The sequence below is a fragment of the Larimichthys crocea genome, chromosome XII (genome assembly GCF_000972845.2).
Source record: "Larimichthys crocea isolate SSNF chromosome XII, L_crocea_2.0, whole genome shotgun sequence".
Classification (NCBI taxonomy): domain Eukaryota; kingdom Metazoa; phylum Chordata; class Actinopteri; family Sciaenidae; genus Larimichthys; species Larimichthys crocea.
This window is the reverse complement of record NC_040022.1, coordinates 19,224,164-19,244,243: the sequence shown is the minus strand read 5'-3', so window position 1 is coordinate 19,244,243 and position 20,080 is coordinate 19,224,164. Positions and strand designations below refer to the sequence as shown.

Below are 20,080 nucleotides of genomic sequence, written 5' to 3'. Positions count from 1 at the left end.
CTAGTAATGACTATACTGATGTATGTTTTAAGAAAATGACAAAAACGAAAACTGATGATATTGTGGCGTTTAAAAGAGGCAAACTTGGTTCAGCCTACAGACACGTTCATCAGCTTTCTTGCTGTAGTGACAAATCTGACCAGCAGGTGGCATTGCTCCTCTATTTCACTAGTGGCAGCCAAATCAAATGCAGTAACACACATAAAGAAACAACACAAATCTGGATATTTAAAATATTGAGGGGATTAGATCTAATCCCTAACAAGTGTGACAAACAATTACAAATATGACGCCCATTGAATTGGACTAATTTAACTAAGATTCACCTGCAATCCAGCTGTATCACAGCTGTAACAACCCAGTCAGGGATAAAATCAGATGTGTTTGTGTGTCCTTTGTTCTTCTAACCCTCTGGGAAACAGTAAGGGGCAGAGGTTTAGTCTTTCTGCAAGGAGCTGAGATTATGTTGGTGAGATAAAACAAAAAGGATTGAGTAAGGAGATGCAGGGAGAGGTTGGATTTCCATCTGACAGAGCAAAGCCACCTCATTTCCCCTGAGGATTTTTTCCAGCCTGGTTGACTGACTGTCCTGCTGCTGTAATGACCCTGGGCAAATATATATAATCAGAAAAAGAGAAACAGATGGATAAATGGAGAGGGAATCAGCTGTTTTTCAATCAATCAAAGGCCACATAAAGCAAAGTCTAAGCAAACAAACGCTGCAATAAAGTGAAGTATGCAAATCAATTCTGCTCTATTGAACAAAATGCTATTTGCTCTGACTGGATGATGCATGTTTATAAAATTAAAGCATTTTGACAATATGTATTCATGTGTAGGCATTGGGCATCTCAGATGTACATACACCATCCCCCACCCAAACAGGCCTTGACGCCACAGTGAATGAAAGTGTTCTTAGCCTTCATGCAGCAATGTGACCCCTCTTTGTCTGTTACAGGAACCACTGGAATAATTAAAAATACTTAATACATAATATCCTAATGTACAACAAGAAAGAGGCTGAAGGCCCTGCTCCAGTTTAATAATGGTAATGGACTGGATTTATCTGCAACCGTTTTTCTGTCTGCTGATGAATCACTTTGTAAGTGGATGAATGTGAACCACAGCTCAGTCTGAATGGACAGCTCCTTATCTGAAAACCTGAATTCAAATGCAGCCTTACTTGGTCTTGTAAGCCCAGCAGCTGCTATTGAGTATTGAGTATATTGCTTGTAAATGATATTATTCACTCAGTTTGGTTGTAATTGGGCTTCAAGTCACACAAAAGGAAAAGATGTAAACACACAGTACCTTATCAGGAGACATGTTTGTGTTTATTGCTCGTTGTCTTGTTCTGCTTATTCTCAGGAAGGTTGCCTAGAGATGATGATTTAAAGCTGCATTAAAGTTTTTTTTCTGCCACATGGGGACAGACTTTAACAATCTGAAAATCAGACGTTTCTCATATAACAGCTATGGTTTAATATTCAGTGTTGCCTAAAAAACAGTCTGTTTACAAATCCAGCGGACATGCAGCAATCATTTCAAGTGATGAGGTTTGTTTTTGGTCTCCAAGTCCCGAGGGAATATCTGTCCTTAACCCTAACTCTAGCTTCTAAATTCTCATCTATGTTGACTATATTAACTATATGTTGTTGCTAACTGTCTGACTGCTATTTGGTCGTGGACAGGGTTTGGACGTTTTGTTTATCAGAGCTTCTTTGCTTAAAAGAGCTGCCAGCAGCATGCTACAAATGAGATGTAGTAAAACTGAACCAAAGAGTAAATTTGTGGGACGGAAAACCAAAACAACGAGCTAAAACAGGCTTATTGCAGGGGAACTGCAGAGCTAGGAAATAACTCTCTGTGAGTTTGTGACTGTGAGCAGTGTCTTTCACATTATACAAATCATCCATTTGACACATTATTAATATAAAAAGGACAAGTGCGCTTCAAAGCAGCTAATTTGAGAGGGCTGAAAAATCAAAGGAAACTCAGTGTACCAATATCCTGTGATTAACACTTGTGGCCCAGTTCAGGGTAACTTAACAGGGTAACATAACCTCATTCAGTTTTTCCCCTGACACAAAAAATGTTGTAGAATAAAATGATACGGCACACGTTAAGGAAATTTTCAGTCAGATTTTATATATCAATATATAGAGATATTCAAAAGTAATCCATTACAGAAAATCAAAAAGTGGAACCAGTTTGGTCTCAATACAGTTCATCTTTGCATGTACAGTAGTTGTCTGATCCCTGTCCGTTTCATGAAAAAATACAAGAGGAAAATGAAAAAGTAACCAAAAAGGCACAAATAAACAAACAAACAAACAAAAAAATCAGTAATCTCATTAACAGTAAGGTTGGGAAGCGTTGCAAAGATGTGGGAGTTTTTCAGGGGACGGGGGACACACCATGTTTTACGTGGGCTAACAAATAAAAAACACAAAAGATGCTAAATGAAGCACAGCTAGAAACAACACAAACCACTTTGGTGGATAATTCAGATTTCTTACAATCAGGGAATGCAGTGCTCTGCTTTTATACAAATAAATTAATATACCTGTCAACACTTTATCTAAAATCTTATTTACAGCTTCTCTTTTACATAATTGTATAATACATTATCAAAAACCCTATGAAAACATATTTACAATGAATCAAAAAGCACCCTCAAAGCTTCTCCAGTGTCATACACTGTTACACGCATACAACAACAACAACACACACACACACACACACACACTTACATACCTGTGTATCCACACACCTTCATACACTTTTCTTCCATGCAATACACAATACAGAAGGCATTCTAAGAGGGTTGTGCAACAGAGAGCTTACAAAACAGTTCAAATATGGCTGTGGGATGAACGTTGGCACTCACATGCATAATAGTGAACACACACACAAGCACACACCCACACACACACATACTTTCAAGGTTTATGGATGGAGTAACTGTCAATGACGGGACTATATTGTACCAGCATGAAACAGAATCACTGATAGGACAATTTGATCTTAACCTCATTACATCGGAGTCTGATTTTCTGTGTTTACATCACATGAAGGCTCTTTTTCATCATGCAGCCACCAGCTGGGCCCTCCCACATGGCACCATCCAAAACTGTCTGCTCAGATATCGGCCCTGTCGGGAGGAGGCTTGGAATCCAGCTTGCTTTAGTGAATGTGTGCGTGCATGCACGTGTTTATGTGTGTGTATCTTGCCTTGAACAATGAATGGCTGCATTGTTGGCTTGTGAGCAATTATGCATGCTGTTTGTGTTTTCGGAGGGCAAGTGCACCTCTGGAGAACAGCGTGAATTTGCTATCACTGCACCCCCTGTGTGTTTATGTGTGAATTTGTCACAGTCAAAAGCGGGTGATCAAATGAAATTCTTAACACTGGAGGATCTTTGTCAGCCACGTAACACTGCAGACTCACTAAAAGCTGCAGTCTATTGCTTTTCTCAAACCGCTAAACACCTAAACAAGAAACAACAAAGAAGACAGAACTCCTGTGTAAAAATAAAACACTTCCCTCCGAACCTACATCCTCTCTGCTCATAGAAACAAAGGTTTAAATGCTGTATGTCTCCATTTCTTCCATTTCTCTGCTGCACTCACTTAAAACTCTCGGGTATAGGAGGTCAAATAAAAACAGGACCTCTCGAATCAACTGCACTCTGAAATGTGAGACAGCTCACCCTTAAAGGCTTTCCTCTGAACCACAGAGAAAACACATAATGTGGGTGGTATTTAATCAGAGAATGGAAAGATCTTACAAAAGAAAACCCATCCAGGAAAACGATAACTTACAAAGGACACCTCCAGTAATGACATCTATGACATTTGTGATCGATTCTAAGATGAATCTGTACAGATTGTCCCATCAACGCAAATGCTGTCCCAGTTTCAGAGCTCCACCTTCCTAAACAGTGTTCCCAGAGCTCAGCGGCCCACCAGGAATAACCAAAAGCCCAAATTAATACATCAAGGATGAAACAGAACTTCTCACTAGCCCCTTCACAAAATATGACACGCACCTCACTCAGTTATCAACGCAAACGACTGAAAAGAGGAGCCACTCTGACTCCACAGTTTAGGTAAAATCTGGGAACACGTTATAACACATTAATAATTCGGTAATGAATTCTCCACATTTACTGGAGAATAAGTAGATCCAGCTCCAGCGCAGAAAAGATATGAAACATTTTCTTAAAGAATCATGTTAGTCTTATTAATGCTGCTGCTTTTCAAATGGAAAATTGGCATAGGACATCGGCTGTGAATGTCTGCATGTAACATTTGATGATATGTTGTTCGTCCCTTCTGCAAACTCAGCCCAAGTCACCCCTGACCTCACTGTGTGTGCGTGTGCCTGAGCGGTCATCTTCTTCAGATTCCGCTCTTATTTGTCACTTCGCAGTGGAGAGCATGGGCTGCTCTGTGTACCAGTGAGTCCCTGGATCAGGCATGCTGCCCCCGAGTGGAAGGGCGATAAACTGCGGGCAGGTGCCCCCTCCGGCTCCAACAACTCCCATGTTGACGCCCTGTGGGTAAGGGTGGTGGTGAGCGTGGTGCCCCATGCCGTCGGTCCGCCCGATGTGGATCTCATCCTCCTCGCCTTCGCCCGTGGTCTTGCGGTAAACGGGGTTGTCGAAGTTCATGCTCTTGGTGGAGTTGTGCCGCCAGTTACGCCACACCAGGTAGACTCCGGCGCACACCAGGCCAAACACCACTGTGGCAATGATAGGAACTGCATGCGTTTAACACACAGCGGCAGGGACACGGGAAGGGGGGAGCGTTAACAAGGCAGAACGAGTCCATGGCATGAAATGAGAGGCACGGAGAGGAGCAGAACAGGCATGCAGGGGACAGAGAGGGCAGGGGGCAGTGGTCGAAAGGTTGTGTGTGTGTGGGTGGCTCGGCTTAACATTGGGTCAAAAACCAACCAACAGGTTTTGAACACAGAATCCAAATCAGCTGTGTGAAACACCATTAGTGGACTAAATTGGTTTTAAACTATCCTCTGGGAGTAAAATTTTTAAACGATCACATTACATCACAATCTCTTGGCAACTCACCCTCAGCAAACGTGTCCTTGAATAAGCAATGTAATCTAATAATGCTTAATTCAATTATACCCATAAAGCCTCCATGCTTTATTAGAGTCCTTTTCTCTCCTGTTCTGTCTGTTCACCTCGATGAAGTCTATCATGATAAGAGTCCATCTGAACTAACTGGCTGATTCATTTGGTCTCATACTGTATTAGTATTGTATTGGTTGGGCTTGTTTATACTTCAAAGTTACTCAGAGGCATCTACAATAATATTTTACACGTGTTTTTTTATAAGTGGTGTCAAAGCAGGAGCAGCTGTAATCGAGAGAAAATATTCCCAATGGGAATTATTATTTTAATCAAATTGTATTCTTTTATTCAGCGAAACAAAAACACTTTTTTTGGAAACCAAAAAAATTCAATGCTCTGAGCACAAAACCTGACAGTGACTGTCCGATCAGAGTTTACACTCCAGTAACCTCAGCCATGTTACCTGAGATAGCCTTATGTCTGACAAAAACATTAGATTCCTCATCCTGCAAACTTTTTCTCTTGTAAGATTGAAAGTTGTTTGCTATGAGGCCAAACAGAGTTATGTTACTTTGAATATTTTTTAACTCTACGCTGTAATTACATAACAATATTGACACCAAGTCTTCTATATGCTGACTTTTGTTTCCTGGGGCATGCAGCTTTAGCCACAGTCTTACTATGCATGATATCATGTGTGTGGCATTGAGTATTATATATTTCAAGTAAGCCACAGGCAGTGTTTTCAACCACTCATTCTCCTGAAGCTTAATTCTCTTCCTACCAAGAGCTGATAAAATCGACTGACTTCAGTTGTCATTTCAGCTGCCAAATGGAGCTTCTTTTGTCTGCCTCTGTCTGAAATCAAACACCCATTGCTTCAAAGATTACTACACACTTTCTGTGCTAAATCCGCAGTTAACGTGCACATGTGCTGTGTGAGAATGTGTAGCAACAGTAACCAAGGGGGGTGGGACTTAGCAAAGGGTCGATTCAGGTTACCTCCATTGCACTGGTTTTCAAAAGAAGGACAAATAAAACCAAATTCTCAGAATATGTAGAAACCACATATTCTGTAATAGAGGTGCACCATTCTTACCTATCCACTAACTACACAGGCATAAAAGGTCTCCTGACAAGCCTGGCTGTAGCAGAACCCAACACAACAACGCAGTGTGAAGTGAATAATGCAGTGTGGCAGCAATGTCAGACGGACAGAAAATGACTCCTGAGAAACGTCAGCGAGGAAGCCCTGTGGGCCAGGCTTCTCTCATCCTGCCACAGCAGGGTCAGTGTGAATGGACTACAAACAGAGTGGCCATGGGCAGCAGGTAGACAGCAGCTTTACGCAGCCCTGCAGGCCTTTATGTGTGGACGGACGCACGTACAGACAAGAAAGCTCCAGGTGACTTACCGATTGGGATGACCACTCCCAAAACAGCTACTGTCAGGTTCTCGCCCAGGAGGAAATGCTCGCTACCAGCTGAAGAGAGGGATGGAACAAGAGAGACAAGTTAGAGAGAGAGTGAGAAAGCGCATGGGGAAAAAAATATTAAAAATGTGTGAGAAATAGAATGAGAGTTAAAGCAGGGGAGGCAGAAAGGGAGAACTGGAGGAAAAAGAGGGAGATAAAACACAGAGGCGGGGAGCGGGTGATCAAGCGTGCACGGCTGTGAGTGTTTTACAAAGTGAGACAGATAGTGAAAAAATCGGGCGGAATAAAAATGAAAGGGGGAAGAAAAATGATGAGTTGCTTGGCATTTGTCAGTGCGACCTTGACACTGATGCCGACCTTCTACATTTCATCCATCCAGGCGCCATCAGGCTCCCCCTCATGCTCATTTACATATCACATATTTACCAACATGCTTATTTAGGTACAGTCACATGAATGCATGCATGCCCTCGCAGATACACAACAGCCTACAGGCCACATACAGCACAAATTACAGAGGGAAAGGTGACATTTTCAAGTCGACAAGGGACCATCCATCACTCCTGCTTAAGGCGGTCGAGCACGGTTGTTAGGGCTTGTAGGTTTCTCACTTTAATGTCATCATTACAGTGAGGGTGAGGTTGTTAGCTATTACGAGTACGAGTGGGACTAGAGGATGTGGTACTTGACAGGAGATGAGGGTGTGAGGAGGTCAAAGTGTTGCTTTATCATAAGTCCTGCATGGGCTAGTCTTCTCAAATCTTAGAGAGGAAAACTATCACATTTTATTTATATAATGCTAAAATAAGATTTATTTACAGTGTTTGTAGTAGTATGTTAGTGATAAATTGTGAATACACAACACTTACAGTGTTGAGAGACGCTGCTGTCCCCTGCAGGCGTGGTGGAGACGACCATAGTTGTGGCGGTGGAGTGGGAGCCCAGCGCCTTAGACTCTTGTGGTGACACAGACTTAAGAGTAGAGAGGGGCGTGAGGGGATCGGGAGCACCAGAGGGAGCTGTGGTCAGGTGGGGGGTGGCGTCTGCCTGTGATATTCCCCCTGAGGGAGGTGGGAAGTCCTCGGCAAGAGGTGTATATCCAGTTGGAGGCGAGGTGGATGATGTCATGTCGATTCTTGTTGCTGCTGTAAAGAAAAGAAGTGTACAGGAGGAAGCGTTAACACAAGAAGCTGAATTATTATAGATGTGTCAAAGTGAATATGATTTCAAATCTGAATATCAGCACCACTGGAAACACCTCCAAAGTAAAGTGGTGTCAATCTTCTCATCTAACTTTTGGAAATAAACTAAATTCTGTACCATCCCTTGAAATATTCACAACTAAAATAAGCAACCTTAAACTCAATGTTCTGTAAAACATCCATAGATATAAATTATAATACATTTCACAGTCAAAACTCAGCTACTCTTCTTCATCGGGACTTCATCAATCAAATTTGACAGCAGCCTTGCAACATAAACAAACAACCCACAACGTTTGTCACCTTTTGATAAAAATGGTCAAGCTTCAAACCAGTGAGATGAGCACACAGGAGTCCATTTACATTATTTACATACTGTTTTATATTAATATATTCATTGCTATTTATGTATAGAATATGGTCCATATAATTCATATACATAGAAATCTTGTCATCTGATGTAAGATCCATAACAAACACATTCAATCATCGGTGAGCAAAAAAATCAACGTAAAGAGGGTGGACAAAATAACATGAACTCAGTGTACAGCAGTATGCTTCAAGTCATGCGCTAAACACCTTCTATGATGCTTCTTTCAGTCCTTATAATCTCAGGAAATATGACTGACCTAGGATCTGTTCCAGGTGTCATAATGTAGAACGATGCAGCAATATGAGCTGTATGAGTTCAGCATTTGTTCCAGAGACGTTGTGTTAGATAACATTATATTACATAGTTGACCATGTTATTGCATCCACTGCCTATATGTGTTGCTTAGCAACTATGTTTTTTTAGTTACAGGCTCTATAACTATGTTTCTTGAAGGGAGAATATTAAATAATTCATTATTAATTAAATAAATATGAAAATAACATTCAATGATTTATGATTTTAGAAAATTATTATTAGTTACTGAGCAGGAAATATTACAATATAGAACACAAGTCATACAGTTTAGGCTTGATCTTAAACATACAGCAATTCAATTAATAATTGTGTTTATTTTATGAATATTCTTCTCCTGCCTTATTATTTCAGCAAATGTCACATCTTCTCTCTTCTTATTACTGTAAAGCACTTTGCAAATGTGTGTAGAAAAGCGTTACATAATAAGAGCTTCCTTAAGTGAGGCAGAATCTGATTATCTACACAGCAAACACTGTGGCGCTCTGCCCAACAAATCCCTTTAGATGCTATTGATTACTAAATTGTCTCAATTACCACTCATAAACACACTCACCTGGCACACAGCCCCTCATATCAGGCCCCAGGTCCTGTCCGTCGGGGCAGGCGCAGGTATACTTGGGCGAGTGTTCGGTAATCTGCGGAGCCTTAAGACACAAGTACTCACAGCCTCCGTTGGCCACACTGCCCAGATTACAGCTGTCTGGGCCTGGAAACAGGGACAGAGAGAAACATGGAGAATTTCACAGTTATGGTTATATAAATAAGATTATCACCTATTCAACAGGGTGGGGGGGGGTCAGCAAGAGAGTCAGAGAGAGACAGAAGAAGTTATTGTTCCCTACTGTGCAACACAGCTGCATCCCCTTTCTACAAGCCCGTCACTTTGTACAAACAAACTAAAAGAATGCAAAGAACAAAATGTGGCAAAATACAGAAACTTGCTGTAAGTCTTAAGCACTCCCTGTGCCAAGTAGAGCTCCACTGTGTCCATCACAAAGTCTTGTTTAGATACAAACTGGGAAAGACAGGACTGTATGAAGATCGAAGCGGAAAAGAAAGTGATGAAATACAGTGAAAGATTAAAATATAAATGGGCATAGACCATGCACTGGAATGAAGAAATAAAAAGTGACAGAAGGGCAGAGATAGATAGATATGAAAACTGACAGACAACAAAGGAAATACACGGCCATCACATTCATGATTAAGTGCTCTGCTCAGTTCAACTCAATTCTGGATTGTCCTGTAGGAGAAAATGGCGTTGGAGGCAGGGGTTTTGACAGATGTGTGAATGTACTGCTGCTCCCAACGCTTTGATCACTCCACCACAGTCACGAGTCTCAATATCATTTATTCATGCGCCTGGGTCGGCATGGACCCACGGAGGAAATGTAGTCGCAGAGATGTGACACAGCTCACACAGTCACATACTGTACACACATACCTTGCGGCTGGCGGAGCTGGTGGAAGACCACAATGTCATGGGGGTCGTTAAGGTTTTCTGCCAGCGTGTGGATGTCCTGACCGGTCAGCCTGTTGGCCATGAAGACAGCCGCCCTGTCTCTGTCTGTCCAGTAGATACGATCCTGAAACACACAGAGAATCATTGTCCTAAATTGGGTAACACGCAGAACAAGTTAGTCATGACTGTGCTGGGCTTGAACCCAAGAGCACACGTTGGCAAACAGCCATATTCCAACAGCTCGGATAGTAATGCTCGAAGGACAGAGCCATGCAACTACAACTTAAGAAGAATCTCATTTTACGTCTTTTGGAAAAGTTGGAAGATTATAATCCTTGTTAAAATTTTTAGTTTATTCATTTTACTGATGGATTTTATTAATATGATATAGGTATTAATTCTGTTTGTTATCCAGTCACCCAGATGGCAGTGTTCCACCACTTTGATCCAGATTGACAACTATTAAATTCATCACAATTAACTTTGGTAGAGACTTTATGCAGACTTTATACAGACATCTGTGATCTTTTGACCTTTCTTTAAATTTTCACTTATCTAATGAAATAGCTCAACATTTACTAGATGGTGTGACACCAGGTTCTGTGGACAGTCATGGGAGGAGGATAAATTCTAATAACTTTAGTCTAACTATGTAACTAACATTTGTGATTTTAACTGATGTCTCAACAATTATTTGTTTTTTTATGGATTTGCACAAAATTTGAATTGCATAATCTTTATTATTGGAACTTTAATGATCATCTGACTTTTCATCCGGCGCCATCATCTAAATTTTATATATATTTAAAATATCTGTAAAACTAATGACATCAGCCTTAAATGTTTAGTGCTAATTAGCCTATGTAAGCATGCTAGCCTTGTTGCTAAGTTGGTGCACATAGTATAGCATACTTTCTACTTATCAGCAGCGTGTTAGAAATGCCACTTTAAAATTTGCTTATGTTAAGGTGACAGAATGGAAAAAACCAAAATAATACACACTCAGATGACTGACAAAGGGTAACAAAGGGACAAAAAGACTTAAACCAAGCAGCAACCTATGCCTAAGCTAAAAACTGCAGTTCCTCGAATAACCACTTGAGGCTGGATACAAAACGAGTCAGTGTCGATAAGCCCCCAATTTAAATTGTCCAACTTCACAGCAGAAATAAACATGTTTAGAGCCTGGTACAAAAAACAGTTTTGGTCTCTATAGCTGATCTCCCCGTTCATAGCAATTGTACTGAGGGTGAAATTTTTTCTTAAAGTTATGCATAATTAGCAGTGGGGCAACTTTGAGCATCATTACAGATGGCTTATTTGAGTGTAATTTAGCCCATATCAGATCTGCCGATGATTCACATCTTTACTGAATTTCAGATTAGCCGTGAGGCGGAAGAGGCAGGGCTGCCAACATGGCAGCGGCCAGAGCCGCAGATTTTAAGCTATAAAATGGCTCTATGGTTGATGGCACGCATACACCATCCATTCTTTATACCGGTAGTTCCTTAAACAGAGAGTCATAATATGGCGACCGTGGGAGAAGACAAGGCGCTAACAGCTGTAAATGCTTGGTTCAAAGTGAAGTAAAATGTGCACTGATAAATATTTGTTGCAAGAGAGAGTGCGTTAATTTAGCCTTTCCTGCAAATAATATGTAATAATATATAAATGCATCACGCAAAGCTTTAACGCAGACATTCAATTGAACTGAAGCAGCAGTGCAACAGCAACAATAAACAGCAGGAAATAAAGAGAACCTCGTTGTGGAAGATTTAATCTATTCACCGATTTTTCTTTTTTTATAGGTTTGTAATGTCTGCATGTCCTTTGTGGGTTGTTACAGCTTTATGAAAAGAGGCCCATTTTAACCATGCTTGTTTTTAGTTGATTTGTTTGCCTTGTTTCACCAGTTCACCCCCTCACCAATTTAAGAAGACAGTTTTAGGCTGGAGGTGACATTTTTTTGCGGTTGCCTTAGAAACTAGCAGATAATCTCCAGTCGGTGTTGAGACAATGGGCCTCACAGCACAACCGTGTGTTTGCGTTGAGTCAGTCTTTGAGTCAGAGTGAGACATGTAATGTGATGTACACTACAACAAGCTCGGCTCAATATTATTGTGCTGGTGTGTGTTCAACATCCTGAACAGGAAAGTCACCTTGTAGTCACTACAGGGCACAGAGCAGAGAAGCCCCGGATCGATTACGTATTACACCAGAGGGCGTTTATCATAATTTCTGTGAGCTACACAGCAGTGCGGTGGACGAACAGAAGCCAGCCAGAAAATTTTCAAGGTTATGCTTTGGACAGCTTAACTCTCTGTTGAATTTTCATTTTTAAAGGTTAAAAGTGAGAGAAAAACAAGACGATTTATGATCTGCAAAAGAGAGATTTTCAGCAGGGGTGAAATGTAACTATAATCCATTTAAGTTCTATACTTAAGTACCAATGTTAGGTTCTTGTACTTTTGTTGAGTAGTTTCATGTTTCTATAACAGCCAAACATTGACTCCAGATGTTTTTCGATCAAGTCTGCAGATTCGAAGGTTCCTTGTTCTGCCACTATCAAAGGGGTCATTTGAATCCAGTGTTGGTGTTTTGTATTTAAAAAGTCACATGGGACGGGTTTTAAATCCAAACCCAAGTGGATATTTTCAAAAAACATTTGGTCTGCTTGCTGAATTAAACCTGTATCTCTATTCCCACTGAGACCAGCTCCCCTTTGAGAGTACTCCCACTGGAGGATAGGTCTCTTGGGTGATGTCTGAAACTGGCTGGGACTTTGTTGCAGTGGCACCAACAGACACATCCAAGATGATGATGATTTTTCTTACAAACTCTTTGTTTGTGCTTCCACATAGGCACAAACACACACAATCTTGAAACCACGAGGCAGCTGGACTTTTTGGCACAAAACCAGACTTAAATTTCTGTGATGGACACAGCATATTGCATACACATGCAGGGATGCTGGCTTCTGACCAAAAGCACGAGTGTGTGGGTTGCTTTAGGCTGCTCTACACTTCTTATAGTCGTCTTCTGTTTAGTATGCTGTGCCACTCATTCTCACAAGGGAATACACAAAGGCGCACACACACAGACACAAACTGAGAGTAAATTGAATTTAACAGTCATTACACTCAAAGTCCCAGTCACACTGCAGACCCCTGAGAGGCTGATGAGAGAGATGTAGATATGATGAGGCGTGGGAGGCTGGATGATATCAAGATTGGCCGCCTGAAATTATTGAAATCTATTAAACACAAACCTCAAAAACAGCCAAAGCGTAAGGATGTCCCAGTCTCTCTGCAGACGACATATGCGTCCTGCGGTGAGCTCCGTTCAGGTCCACACTGGCTATAAGGTGCAGCTTGGAATCCACCCAGTACAGGCGCTTGTTGGCTACATCTGAGAAACACACACACACATACATACACAGATAGGACTTTCCCAAGCTTGAGTAGAAATTGATTGTCTTTGCGGTGAGCACTCATGCACTCTGACCAACAAATCCCTTTAGGTGATATTGATTACATTTTAAAATGTCAGATTCTTATAATTACACTACTGCAACTTTTACTGTGTCGATCTATAACTTCTTAAACACTTCAAATATCACTTAAAAGCAACTGTGGTAACTTTATAAATCATTGTTTTGCCATCGTCATTTAACATTTACCCTCACTATTTCAATCCTTTTTTTGACCTTTACCTTTAATGAGTTAATTAAGTGCATTAGCCCTTTTTCAGGACTGTGCTTCAGGCATATTAAGCAACGCACGCCAAACAAAGTGTGAAATACAGCACTGTATAACATTTCATGTAAGGTCAAGTGTTGAAAAACAGCTGTTCTCCTCTCACCTAGAGTGATGCCATTGGGCCATTCAATGTTATCAGCGACCAGCACCTGTCGGTCCACCCCATTCATCCCGGCCTTCTCAATCTTGGCTCGTGTGCCCCAGTCCGACCAGTACATGAAGCTTGAGTTGAACAAAGGAAATTTATTGTGTTATTATGGAGTGTTTATTTGGTGCTGCTGCGCTCAGCAAGAAATGTAAAAGTAACAATCGTCTCCAGTGCACAAGAATTACAGTGTGCGCAGTCCCATTTATGTTGTTTTGTCTGGAACTTTGATTTTTGATTTTTTGTTGTTGAAGTTTTGAGTTTTTGTAGGTGTTGCTCTTCACTTTGTTTGTTAAGCCTGGGAGCTGTTGCAGAGAAACTACCAGCCAGCAGAGGCTTGATTTACTGACGTTATGCCACAGTTGTTTATGCACTAATGAGTCAGATGGCATCGTTTTATATTTGCATTTGGACTGTATTGAGATTTTTGCACTGGCATGATGACAGAAAAGCAGTGCTGCTATATACAGCATATTGCAGTACAATCCTATATAATACTGCAAAAACTAGGACAGGGCAATAGTGTCTCTGATTGGATGTCTGGGATGTCAGACCTGTTTGTTCTGAAGGGGACACATAAAGGGAGAAATACATGTTAATAACTACAAGTATATTACAAAACCACATTGCGTGACCGAAACAAATATGACGGCAGCAAATCAACAGATCTGTGTACAGTGCACTGTATGAGAGCTGTCTGTTCAGGAACGCAGAATCAAGTCAAAAGACCAACATCTGTATGGAAGATTATCTTCCATAAAAATTCTCTGACTACTTCACTGCTTTCCCTCAGTTTCCTTCTGCTTGAATTTTTATTTTTGTTACAATTATATTGCATTTCATAGGAGGTCGAGTTAATTTTAGATGTAAGATCATATTATAAATAAAGTAAGAGCAAAGAATATAGTTTGTCTGTGTGAAGTAGTTTTGTGTGTGTGTGTGCTTCTAAGGCAAAGCAGAACTTTCCCAGACATATTTTTAATATTTATTCCAGGAGGCATTTTTTATTCAATCATTGATTGCATTGTTTAATAATACTTGCAAAATTTAATTAAAAATTTAAGTAATTTAATTTCCTTGCATCCATCTTGTCTTTGTGGGAGGAGGAGATTAGGTTTATTGGTTTTGTCACGCAATATTTCAAGTTTGTTGACAGAAACTGACATGTTCTGCTTTCCAACAGCCCATTGTATCGTAATGAGCAGCTGTGTGTTCATTTGAACTCTGGGTCTGTGCTAATTTACATCATCAGTGTTGGTAAATACTCTGCTAACTGGAAAACAGGCAAACTTCCTCAGCCATGGCAATGATTTGTGGTAGGCTTAAACCAAAGCCCAAGTGTTTAAACCACCACATTTAAAAGCTGTTATTGTTTGAGTGCAGTTGAATACAGTTTGAATGGTTATTGGGTAATATCAGGCAAAATACACAGTGATTTACACCGTCATTTCTATGTAAATGTGTGGTACTGACATTAAATGAATTTTCCTGCAAAGACAAAACTAATTTGGTGTGACAAGGAGAACTCTGTGTGCTGGATCCCTGTTGGGCATGATCAGCTCTGTAATATGCAGAAAATCTCCCTGTGTGTGGATGCCTCAGTTTAGTAAACATGCTTGTTTTATTTTAGTTTATTTTTGTGCTCATCTGGGTTTGGATCACCGGAACACAAAAGCTGCAGAAGCGCACGCTGGCACAAATTCATGAAGCTTTCCAGATTAGGAGTGATCATCTAGGACAGAATTTCTAAAAAAACTATTGAGTCAGGATGCTAAATGGGTCACAGGCTCGTTAATTTGGATTCCCACACACAGCAACAGGAGTTCTCTTATGTTTATCGTTAGACACGTTCCCAGAAGAAGATTATGGTTATTCAATTCCTGTGCCCCAGAGCTAAAATATCTATCTGGGGGTCATTGACCATCATCTTCAATATTACAGAACAGGAAAAAGAAGATCAGTATGGTGTCTGCCATGTTAAAACAGATGTAGAGGAGGGTGACCCATATAAACTCTGTTTGACACTATTTTATGCTGACATAGTGCAAATTGTTATGGAAATCTATAGCATGCATTTGAATAATTAGCATATTTTTTTTAAATTAGAAATTAGTCTTGCAGGTCAGTGAATGGTCATAATAATAACCGATAGAGATAATTGTTTAACGACCATAATTATTGATCCCGTCACACTACTGGTGATTAAATAATGTGGTCAATGCTTGATGTCTGAGCCAGAGCAGGCATTTATTGTGTTCATGCTCACACAAACACACATACACAAATACAAACGCCTCCTCCTCCTTACCCGTGGTGGGGATCCAGCGCTATTGCCCGCGGTTCACTCAGATCTGTGTTGATGAGGACTCGTCTCTTGGTGGCATCCACTGAGGCCACAGAGATGGATTTGTCTCCAGAGTCGGCCCAGTACAGGTTGTGTTGGAGCCAGTCCAGAGCCAGACCCACGGGAGTCTGCAGGAGTGAATCGACTAGTGGCACCTGCTGAGAGGGATCACTGGCCTCATGGATGAAGGCACTTCAGGGGAAGGGAGATAGAGAGAGAGAAGGAGAGAGAGCGGGAGCAGGGAGTATTTTGAGGGGAGGAGAATATGAAAGTCATAATCTACAACAAGCTAAATGTTATTGCAAAATCGATGTGCAGCGGAGGGATGTTGATTACCTGGTGGGGTACTATTTTGTGAAAACGAGTATACTATTTTTCTTACTACATGTTACTCTAGCAAAATTTACCTTTATAAATGACTCACTTTTAGTGATTTCATTACAAACTCAAGCATTTTACAAACCTTTGCCAGAAACTAGTTAGATTATCCTCTCCTACATAAAAGTGAACCACTAATCATGAATCTTATTGTGAATGGATATAAAGTGGATACATGAGTGCATACAGGACAGTAACAGGACAAGGGGATAGTCTAAAGATTAAGTATCAAACACGACTGATGTGCGTACTGATTCTTCACCGTGCTGTAAAGCGACTGCAGAGCTGAGAGTGGGACCGGTGTGTGTAGCTTTGGGCCATTGCGCTGAGCAGGTTCATCCGGGGGTTAGTGTCCTTCTTAGGTGGACCACTTATCAGAATAGACAAGGCCTGACTCGAGGGTTTGCCCTGCTCGCTAATGATTTGGCCTTGGCAGAGAGGTGTGAGGTGAGGGTTAGACAGCTGTGCTCCCAAACAGGATTTTCAATTTTCGGTTTCCCTAGAGATCTTTTCTCTTAACATCCATTTCATAAAGAGAACACAGTGCTCCAATTAGAAGACACTCTGGGGAGAAAACGTAGTTCAGATAACAATAGGAAGGGTGGAATTAAACTCAAATAAAAGCAGGCCTGAGCCCAAGTCAGCTGATTCAATTTCAAAAATTTGTTCATTTGTGTTGAACAAATAGATGCTCAGTACATCAAGCACAACTGTGCATAACAAGTGTTTGTCACGTCATGTTTAGATTGCTTTGTTTAAACTGTAAGATAAATGTCTGAAACCTTCATTTGTTTTCGTTTGAGTGTTTCGCCTTTGGAAAACTAAGATTATATAAATAGTGTTTGCAAAAGTTAGCAGGCATTTTGATAGAATTAAACATGGATATATTTAGTATATAAAAGATTGTGAGTATATATGGTTCATGTTGCAATGAACAACATGAGATGGCTGCATCTCAAAACCTTCTTGATTTTAAAAAAAGCTTACAACAGGAAGTGCTACTGAAAGAAACTCTGAGTCCGGAGTCCAATGTAAAGTCACATGTGTTATGTGTGATGTAAATTACAGGGACCTTATGGAACCCTTTGACCACTAGTGGTAGTACATAAAGCAACGTTTTTAAGAGTCGGTCGATGCATGCGTGATAATGTGATACAGAATTCTGATCAGTCAGTGGTTTTAGGTTATTCCACTCCTGAGCAGTAATGTGCCAAGTGATATAGCAATCTGCCAGCAAAAGCAGGTTAGAGGAAACTGCTTGCAAGCGAACATGGATGTAAATGAGGTAGGTTTCAAATCATAAGTTACTTAATCATAAGTTTTGTGTTGGCTTACCTGTAGATTTTCCGATGAAAGCGATCGCACCAGAAGATACGGTTGTTGGCAACGTCAAGGTCCAAAGCCACTGCGTTCTTCTGGGTGGACACCACCTGGCTGTAGTCCCTCTTCATCAGGTCAATGCGGCGGATCTCATGCCGATTGGTGAACAGCAAGTAAGGGCTCTTCCCTGCACACAAAGTAGAGAATATTTAATGCCTTGCTTTTGAGCAGAACCTAAGTATGGGGGACTTTAGCCAGTTAAAATTTACAATCATAGTCACAGTGCAAAGCAATTTAGAAAAGGGGCTGAAGCAGGATCAATAGATTGTTCATTAGCGGAATAAATTATTGGTAGGTGGAGTTGGGATGTGCTTCACTAATGGCCAGTCAAATCAACTTTGACAATTTGATAAAGGGCTAGAAGAAGGAACCAAGCTGGTACATCCTATTAAGAAACTGCTCTTGTCCGTGAGATCCACAGATCCTGTATGCACAGCACACCTTATATGATTCAAATTTTCTGAGCGAACATGGTCTGGATTTAGACTGGATTAGAAATAAGAAATAATAACGGCACCTGCACATCTGTAAGCCCAAAATATAGAGCCTTACTCAGGCATAAAGGAAGGCTACACACACAGAGAGGATGCCGATAAGCCTGATAGATTGCTCTTTTAGCAAGCATCAAAAAGTTTTTTGTGCTGCACTCAAGACGGTTAACCCTGATGGCAGATGCAGCGTGTCAGGCAATGTCCTCCACAGTAATAACACTGAGGTTTCACCACAGAGTCAAAAAGCATTGCAGCTTAATGCACTGCTGCACATTTGTAGCACGGACGTCGATACTCTAAATGTCAACTTTTAACACATAAATAACACAGCAAGGCTCGTGTGTTACAGCTCAATATCCAGCTCTAACGAGAGTGCAGGGACAATATTCCTCCATTAAAAAATGCTGAATAGTTGCTGCATTGATCAGTGTTTGTGTGCTTGTGTGTGTGTGCTTGTGTGTGTGTGTGTGTGTATGCATCATTAAGTCGTTTGTTCCTTATCTTTTCCTTGCAAATATAGATCAGAAGTACCGTAGCATGCGGCTGCACCTCTTTGAACAGCAAGCTGTTAACTTTCATGCTGGTGTTCGAGGTAAATAGACATGAATGAGCATCCACACACACTGTTGTCATTTTCTCTGAGGGCTGATAAACAACCTTAAACAAAGACAGATTTCTTGTCCTTGTCTTAGCCTAAGCACACTCAATACACTCTGCAACAAACCTGAACCCACACAACGAAACATAATAATGTTTCTTTTGACACCTACACATAGTAGACACAGTTACTATAGGGGAAGATATGGTTTACAGGTCTCAACTGACTTTCAGATGCATTTCATGTGATCACCTCTGGTTATACTGACAGAAAAATAAAAAAATAAAATAAAATAACCACCACTACAAACAACAACACATGGACAGCCATAATAGCAGCTCTGTGAGAATATACTGCAGTACCTGGAGCTAAATACTAACATCTGTACCCTAACATGCTTACAATGACAATGCTAATACGCTGTTGATAATTTGAAGATGAATAGTGTTCAGTCAGAAAGCTCAGTATTGAGCAAACTGAAATTGTGACCACATGGTGGCGCTAGATTAGAAGGAAACTCAACACAGTAAGTGCAATTTATCCTGAGGGTGACATGAATGTGACGCAATATTTGCTGAGATGTTTCCATTAAAATCACAAACGTAAACCCCGTTGGTGGGGCTCGAGTGGAAGTCAGTACTTTCTATACAAACTTTCAAGGCATTCATTAAAGAGACGTCATGATGTTTCAGTCCAGCCGACTGACCAGCTGGCTGAAATACATATTTGACATATGACAACTTCACATTAGATTGTCACAGAGAGACACAAGTTTCATTTCAAGTATAGATTAGTAGTTTGGTAGTTTTGTAATTCTACAGTATTAGTACAAATAGCTATTAGTACTGCACATCTACATCACAGTGTGTCCTTGTTTCATTTTGGTTGCATTCACACCTATTTTTAGAGCTGTCCAGCTGTGATAAGGTCACCCATGATGCATTTTAATTAGACCCAAGTCTGAGCAGGGGGGCTTTTATATTATCATGTTTTTATGTTCAGTTCCTCCTAATTCTGGCAGGAAAAAGCCAAGTGGGTGACAGATACACTAACTGTGTGTGCCTGCGGGGAAGGTGTTATCGCTCTAGCTAGCAAATACA

At 40.7% G+C, this 20,080-nt stretch overlaps 1 protein-coding gene across 2 annotated transcripts in view; it reads right to left on the bottom strand.

Annotated features, from left to right (window-relative positions):
- Positions 1-2,510: 2,510 nt before the first annotated feature.
- LOC104934908 (low-density lipoprotein receptor-related protein 8) overlaps positions 2,511-20,080 on the bottom strand; it is an 83,542-nt gene continuing 65,972 nt past the window's right edge. The window contains exons 10-18 of one of the 2 annotated variants that reach the window (XM_027285587.1): positions 17,847-18,018; positions 16,098-16,325; positions 13,748-13,866; positions 13,155-13,294; positions 9,869-10,010; positions 8,978-9,130; positions 7,404-7,679; positions 6,514-6,582; positions 2,511-4,765 (exon numbers count right to left, since the gene is read on the bottom strand). In XM_027285587.1, coding sequence (XP_027141388.1) covers positions 4,425-4,765; positions 6,514-6,582; positions 7,404-7,679; positions 8,978-9,130; positions 9,869-10,010; positions 13,155-13,294; positions 13,748-13,866; positions 16,098-16,325; positions 17,847-18,018 — 1,640 coding nt within the window. In that variant the 3' untranslated portion in view covers positions 2,511-4,424. The remainder of the gene's footprint in view (positions 4,766-6,513; positions 6,583-7,403; positions 7,680-8,977; positions 9,131-9,868; positions 10,011-13,154; positions 13,295-13,747; positions 13,867-16,097; positions 16,326-17,846; positions 18,019-20,080) is intronic. The other variant, XM_027285588.1, reaches the window with a different exon arrangement.